Genomic DNA, 7665 nt, shown 5'->3' on the forward strand with positions numbered 1-7665 from the left:
TTCGGCACCGTCTGCTTTCGTAAAACAAGGCCTTACCATCTTCACCTTCCGCTCGTGTCATCGTCATCGAAACAATAGAAAGCAGGGTACACAAACACAGGTAAATAAATATATTCGGGCAGCATCAATCATGCCCTAGCATCGTTTATTGGTGACCGAGTTTCGAAGAACAATATAAATCTTTATTATTTGACTAGAAAACATGCCTTACACAGTAACGCCGCTAATTCTCAATTGTCTTGCGGGCAAATGCCTTGCGGGGATTTCCTACCTTGCGTGCTTGTCTTTTCTCATTATCACCGGCCCTTCGGTCATGTTTCCTCGCACCGCCACGATGTGTTTCGTCTCCATCGAGGACGCCGGACGAAATCGCCAAAATACTGGTACCCAGAACTGTTTTCGCGGCCAAAGAATTAATAATTAATTTCTATTTTCTGTACGCTCCACGATGGCCTTTAGCCCTCGACGAGTAGGAGAGGAAAATGTTGAAAATGTTTGCCAAATCTCAGGCCAGAAAGTGGGCTCATTAATGTAAATGGAGTTAGTTGTAGGATACTCCACGTGGCGCCATGGCACACATTTAAATTTGGAACACGTTCGTTAGAATCGATTTGTTTATCCTCACTATGGACACCTTCAAAACATTTACTCCACTCCATTCTCTTCAACCATCGTCACTGGCCAGCGGTTGAGCAAACTAAAATTTCAACAAAGTTTGACATAACACCAACGAAAGTTTCGCAGCACTTGTGACAAGCTGGGCATGATTGGCACTCGGCACTGCGTATCAGAAACGGAATCGCCTCAAATAAACGGTTTCCGGGAAGCCAATTCGTGGTAGAGCTCAACGTATAGCTCAACTTTTGACCGAAAGCGAAGCCACTTACCCTTCATCACAATGCAACTGAACATCATGCAAGTGACCCATGCAACCAGTGGAAGCAATAGACTAGCGCGAGTGTCCCTGTCCGGCCGGTGTCGGGAACTAGTTTGGCTAAATGGTTTAGCAAACTAACTCAATAACCGGAGTTTGGCGGACTCGTACTTTCGAACGGCAGAGCACGGGGCTCGTTATCGAAGCTGAAGGACTACCCGTCCGATGCCGTCGATCCAGGTCGGGCTACTTCCGGCGGGTGTTACGGTTCCTGCGGTGAAGAGCGACCGTTCAGCTGCACGGACGCTCTCGGTGGCCGATTTTCGGACGGTGGCAGTCGCTCGCACAGCCGGTGGCACTTGGTGTCCCCGTGACCGCGCCCGGTCACGACCAGGCGCACAAACTTTCACCTCTTCCCCTGGACGCTCTGCACCGAGAGCGACTTCCGGATGCTGTGGTTGTGCGAACGCCGGATCGTCGACACGAAGCTCGTCTCGCACGCGTTTCCGGCCGAGGACAGACCGATCCGGCGCTGGACCGTCATCGGCCGGCAGCACAGGTAGCGGTGGAAGTGCTGCCGGAACACGCCCGACACGCAGTACAGGGCCACCGGGTTGATGCAGGAGTTCAGAAAGCTGTAACGAAGCGACGGGCCATTAGCGGGGTCTTTACTAGGATAAGGAGAATATTTTAGATAAGTTTGCTACATCTGGCTTAACGTACAAGTTTGATGCTGTTCTAGCGTATGGCTGAGTTGTAGGTTTGTTCTCGAACCCATTTTCGAATAAGAACGGAGCGGATCTTACTCTTTGATCTTTTGATGAACATTTCAGTTGAAATGTTTCCCCATAGCTGTTTCAGCGCATTTTCCATTGGCTTTTGCAAAGGTAAAGTTCAACAAAAGTTGTTTGTATCTTTATCAGCTCGAGCTCTTTATTACTTTATCTTTAACAGCTCGGGCCCCAACACGAAACAAGACAGCGATTGCGAAGTTTCTCAGTATATCTGTTTTCTTGGTTCTCGGGAATCGGGGCCAAAAGTTGCGCATCCCTATGCCTGGATGCTATACGAAACTTGCCATCGTCATGAGCGAAACTTTCATCCCCGGTGCCATTTCGGTACAGCCTCCGGTGTACTCTGGCGTGGTGCAGAATGCGACTGACGTAGTAATTAAATTCTTCGCATGGTCGGCAACCGAAACGCTGCCGTGTGCACTATTTGAATAGATATTTGATGCAAGTAATTTGGAGTAATAAATTGGAGTTCCTCATTCCCAAATCCCGTTGGTGCCGATAAACTATTCGAGCACGAAATCGAATTATAAAATCCGAGCAAACATGCAACCCCAAGGGGCGGCCACGTGTGGCTTACGAAGGGCTCCAGAATGATACAGCATGTTCGGGTGCAGTTTAAGACTGTGCCAGGCTCGTTCACAGCCCGTACTGATTGCACAATCAATCTTGAGCACCCATCCAGACTGTCGGAGTGGAGAGCTCTTCATTAAACTTCTCCGGTGGCCCAGTGCATCCGCAGGAAGGGATCCGAGACTGGAACAGCGCCTTCAGACGGAACGGCACTTGCGTCGCAACTTTCATGATGGATCGGTTCGAGCACGGAGCCCGATGGTCCCTCCGATTCATCCTACGACTATGTGAAGTGCCGAGATAATCCACAGAGATCCGTTGTGCATTTCGTGGGAAAAGATGTATGAGCCCAAACTGATGGCCCCGATCCCGACCGACGGTTCCCGACAGCAACGGTCCATCCACTAGGATCTTATCCCTCTCCCGTCCCACTGAGCCCGAAAAGCTCCCCAAATTTCCTGCACCGCGTGGCCGGGTTTTTGCCGACCCCAACCCTGCTGGGACAGTCACTTATGCATGCTGTGAAGGGTGTACTCTCAATCGGGTTCGATGTAGGCGCCACACGGTACCGACTGTGCCGTATCGCTCTTCTTTATGCGAAATAAATTGGCTTCCCACACGCACGGGACGTGCCCAAAACCGTCTCCAGCGTGGCGTCGTGGCGCACCGAAGGACAACGATCTGCGATGGAACCAACTTTGATGTGTTATGTATTTTATGTGCCATGGGTTGGGTTCTTATGTCGTGCGCCGTGTGGCGAGCGGGAATTTTCATTGCAAATGTGGTGCCACCACAATGGACGACACAGGGCGCCTTTGTGATTCGCCCCGTGGCCTGGTGGATTTTGATGGAATGACCATGGTGGCTCACTATGGCACTTCCTGTGTGATTGGGATACGTTCTCTGGCGCCTCGAAAGCCTCGCGACAAGGCCTACAGCCTTTTTGGCGCGAAGACTCCGGACTATTCAGTCGGGAGCGCAATATCAATCTGTAGTGCTTGGCGACTTCCAATATCGGGGCTGTTTGCGCGTTGCCAATAGACTGCCGATGAGTCGACTTAATGAATCATTTTCGCCCGAGGCGGACATTTTGAAGATGTGTCTTTACTGCCCTTTTTATTAGAAGTGTATTTTGGCCAACTGAACAAAAGGACGAAAAGTAATTGAAAGGGCCACTTTCACAACTCTCGTACCAATTGGCCCATTCCGGGACGATAGAATAGAGTACCATATTGTTACAGTTACAGTTAGTTACTTCTGAATAACATTTTATCTTTCTACCCTGCTACACCTCCGGACAGCGGATAATTTCATTCCTATTTGCTGGGAACAATCTCTATAAAATAGCAAATAGCTTCAAATTGGCCAATTTAATTCTAGTCGTTCATGATGTTTGATTTGTTAGCCCGCCTGACAGCTCGACGTGCCGTCAACGATCCCGATAGCCCGAGTGGTATTTTAATTAATTGCACATTTTCGATCGAATATTCAAGCTGTCAACCTCATCCTCATTTTAGTGGATATCGAAACGGTGGCCACCATTCCGCCGGAGCGGTCCAATAACGGTATTGATGAGCGGTCCTGGGTGGAAACTGGGTTGGTCGACTGCAAAGCAATTACAGCCCCGGTTAGTAACATCGTCGGCGGCCGACCGCACTTTATCCCCGGTCCGGTCCGGTGATTGGATTAATCGGAGCGTGGAGGACCCAACCCGACCTACCTGAGACAGAAGCCGGTGATGCGGAAAAAGTGCCAGAAGTCATCGTAATCCTCCTCGGCGCGCGGGTTCAGGTGAAACCACAGCTCGACGACGTGGTGCGGCAGGAAGCACACAATGAACACGGCCACGAAGGTGATGACCATGCGGGCCACGTGGCGCCGGGCTCGCGCCTGCGACCGGCTCTGGGGGCCGGCATTTTCGCCGGGCATCTCGCGCGCGCTCGTGTGCAGCCGGTGGGCCATCAGCACGTACAGGATGCCGATGATGGACAGTGGCAGGAAGTAGTACACGATCGAATTCAGGACCGTTTTATACCTGGGGCGGTGGCGGAACGAGTTGAAACAAATTAGTGACCCCGTTTCGGGTGTCCGGGCCGCCGGTGCCTGGAAGGACTTACTTGGAGTAGTTGGAGTCGTTAGTCCGCGGACCAAACGGTGAGCAGTACTCGATGGTTTTGTTCGGCAGCTCGATCACGACGACGTCCGACATGTAGGCGGATGGCATCGCGCAGATGATGGCCAGCACCCAGATCAGAAACGCTACAATCACCGTCAGCGGACGCGTCTGCAGCTTGCGCAGTGGGTTGACGATGGCACAGTACCGGTCGGCGGACAGGGCCGTCAGCGTGAACACCGACACTCCGATCGAGATTTCCTCGGCAAACTCCGTCAACCGGCAGAGTGTTCCACCCCAGGGCCACGACTCGAGTGTGTAGATCATGGAGGCGAGCGGTACACAGATCAGGATCACCAGTAGATCGGCCAGCGCCAGGGAGAATATGTATCTGTGCGGGGGAGCGAGAAAAAACGAGGAAAACGTGCTGAACTTACTGAAGTGGAAATCGTTTCAAAAACAAGAGAACGAAATAATAATGAAAAGCTATGGAACTGGCAAAGATGAAAGATGAAGATGAATGAAGATGATGGAAAATGATGAAAGTAAACCGAAACTAAACAGAAGAAAATAAAAGAAGGGGTAAAAAGAACGTGAAAGTAAAGAACAATGAGTAAAGAAAACAAGTAAAACTTATTTAAATTTCCATAACATTTGACATCTTCATTTAGCATAACAGCGTAATCAAATACGTACAATAAAAATAGCGAAAGTGTCCTATTAAATGATTGAAAAGGTTGGAAAGCAGAAGTTGAAAAACAACATAAAATTAACAAGAATATGAAAACGATGAAAAAATGGAGGATATTAAAACCGTAATTTATCCGAATATTCACAAACGGCGAAACCTGACCCCAAAGAGAGCTGGGTAGCACTGAAGTGGATAATGGCCGCAAACAGGGCAACGGCGTAAGTGTCCACGGTGCAGCCTTCCGAGAGAAAGAGAGAGTGAGGGTCCGTAGAATGCCCAAGACAAGTGGCCCGGCTTGACAGACACCGGCGTGAATATTCTTCGCTCATCGGGCCACTCGGCCTCGGAAGATTAAGTTTCGTCATCGTCGCAAAATGGTGTCCTCCGGTGGAACGGAAATCGTGCGGCTCGTGTTTCGCGCTCCGGACCGGATGCTCCGTACCAAACTCGTCTCGCTGGGGCAATACATTTTTCCGGTCACATTTTTCTCCGCACCGGACAACCACCGGATGGCCGGCTGAACCAGTTAAGGCTTTCGTTAAGCGGTGCCTCTGCCGAGACGAAGTGACACCCAAAGGTCGCGTAAAGCTGGTGGGCTGATGGTATTGATGGTGGGCCATGTTGGGACAATGGTTTCCTATCATCAATCACCTCACCATGTACGAGCCACCAACACGTGCCATCATGGGGATCGCACGGTAATGATGACATAAAAAAGGCATCCGCTTCGGAATCCTACCTCAAACGCGTGGATATAACGCGTAGCCCACAGGACGGAGGTCATGGCTTTTCGCAAATGTTCAAAGCTTAATAGTTAATGCCGGCTCATAACCTTTATCCGCAGCGCGAGCTCAGGCCGGTTACTTTCAATCTGCTGCTGGCTGGCACATCCTGCGAAACCGGTTACACCATCGAACCTCTGCTGTCCGTCATCGTTAGCAGCGTGCAAAGCCGGTTGGAGGAAAATCGTTGCTCGACACAATCCGTGATTGGTGTGGAAAATTTAGCAGGGAAAATTGTAAATCCGAAACCATTTCAAACTCGAAATTAATACGTTTCAAGCAACCCAATTACGCGTTGGCGCAGTCTGGTGAAGTTTTCAGGTTAATGAAATCATCGTATCGCAGATTCGTTGTCAGTATGTCCGAATGTTCAGCGACTGTTGTCAGATTGTTGAACAATTTTGCAACGGGCTTGGACCGTATGCGTGTCGGATGATAATTAAATTTACCACAATAATTCAGCCTCCGGCACGAGGCTGATCAAAAATATTGTTGCTCATTGGAATATTGATTGCAACACCGGAACAAGGTTAGTGTTGGCTTGGCATGGTGATACGGTCCGGATGTTGCCATGGTTCGTGCGCCACAAACATTGCCTTCCTTTTGCGTGGTATGAACATTTGCATTCAATACACGTTTGGAAGGATTTGATTAAAAACCTCTTTCGATGGAGTGAAATGAATGGAAAGCAAACGAAGCTTTTTTAACACTGGCTTAATGTTCTTCGAACCGTGACGTTGATGTGATTTTCGAAAAAAATCAAACTCCAATATCGAGTTCGAAAAGGCTGCTCGAAAACTGGAACAACATAGAATGGTAGCTAAAAAATAAACCATTTTCCTCACGCAGGCAAACACGCACCAGGATCAATAGGACCCTCCAAAGCACAGGGACATCAGACATATTGATTAAGCAGAACTGCCATCTTCCGATGTTCAGCACCGGATACCAAACAGGGGCCCAGCTACTGTTTTTCCCACTCAAAGTGCATCCTTTCTAAAGGACAGGATACTGCTGAAGAACGGGGACAAAATAATAAGAACGGTCTCCATCGCTCTCCGTAGCCACTTGACACCGATTTGCCCTCATTGCCCCGAGGACTCACGTGTTGGGAATGTTGCGCATCGCCCGGTGGCGCAGAAAGATCACCACCAGCGTCCCGTTGCCGACGATGCCGACGATGAAGATGAGCGCGAAGACGACGGGCACGATGTACGTTTCCGGGCGCTCCTCGTACGGCACGTAATCGTTCACCTCGTCCACCACCAGGTCATCGGAAGCCAGGCCCGGCAGCCCCCGTGTACCAGCGTCCCCCGATGACGGCCACGTCGGCGGTGGCGATGGCGTGAACGAGTCCGCGAGCAGCCGGATGGACTTCTGTATCCGGCTCTCGCCGACCAGCGTCTGGTCCGGTTCGGGCCGCACGAACCCGTACGCCGTGGTGTCCTGTAGCAGCGTCGACAGCGGCGGCCCGTACTCTTCCGGTTCCGTTTGGCGCAGCTCGACCGTGTAGCTATCGTTCAGCTCGTAGTAGTACCGCTGGGCGGCCGCCATCCTTCCGCCCAAGGTGCGCTTCGCTGCTTTCCTCCTCGGGTGGGGGGCCGATTGTGTTTTGTAACGATGTTCCGGTCCGGCGTTCGGATCCGTTTTCCTATTAAAACCGGAAACACGGCAAGGGGGCACTGGAAAAAAAAGAAAGCGAGAACACGCAAGCAACAAGAAATGAAATTGAGAACGCGTATCGGAAACGGTGGAGCCACACGGTGACAACACATTGTCACCCGGGTAGGGTGGCGTGTTATGTTGCGAATTCCCATGCTTGCCCACGGGCAACTAAATAC

General features: G+C 50.6%; 1 protein-coding gene across 1 annotated transcript; it reads right to left on the reverse strand.

Annotated features, from left to right (window-relative positions):
- Positions 1-1280: 1280 nt before the first annotated feature.
- On the reverse strand, positions 1281-7378 carry LOC131207026 (neuropeptide CCHamide-2 receptor-like). Its single transcript, XM_058199632.1, has 4 exons — positions 6930-7378; positions 4356-4742; positions 3959-4273; positions 1281-1509 (listed from the first exon to the last, which is right to left on the reverse strand). Exons 1-4 carry the CDS (start codon positions 7376-7378, stop codon positions 1281-1283), a joined length of 1380 nt encoding a protein of 459 aa, XP_058055615.1.
- Between the last annotated feature and the right edge of the window lie 287 nt (positions 7379-7665).

The sequence above is a fragment of the Anopheles bellator genome, chromosome 2, assembly GCF_943735745.2.
Source record: "Anopheles bellator chromosome 2, idAnoBellAS_SP24_06.2, whole genome shotgun sequence".
Taxonomy (NCBI): Eukaryota; Metazoa; Arthropoda; class Insecta; order Diptera; family Culicidae; genus Anopheles; species Anopheles bellator.

What these genes read in the sequence shown, in the direction of transcription:
- LOC131207026 (XM_058199632.1), bottom strand. Translation starts at nt 7,378, where the DNA reads ATGGCGGCCGCCCAGCGGTACTACTACGAGCTGAACGATAGCTACACG. An exon ending in ATGCGCAACATTCCCAACAC is followed by an intron (nt 4,743 to 6,929) that starts GTGAGTCCTCGG and finishes TCCCCCGCACAG; the next exon opens with ATACATATTCTCCCTGGCGC. An exon ending in ATCACCGGCTTCTGTCTCAG is followed by an intron (nt 1,510 to 3,958) that starts GTAGGTCGGGTT and finishes GCTTCGTTACAG; the next exon opens with CTTTCTGAACTCCTGCATCA.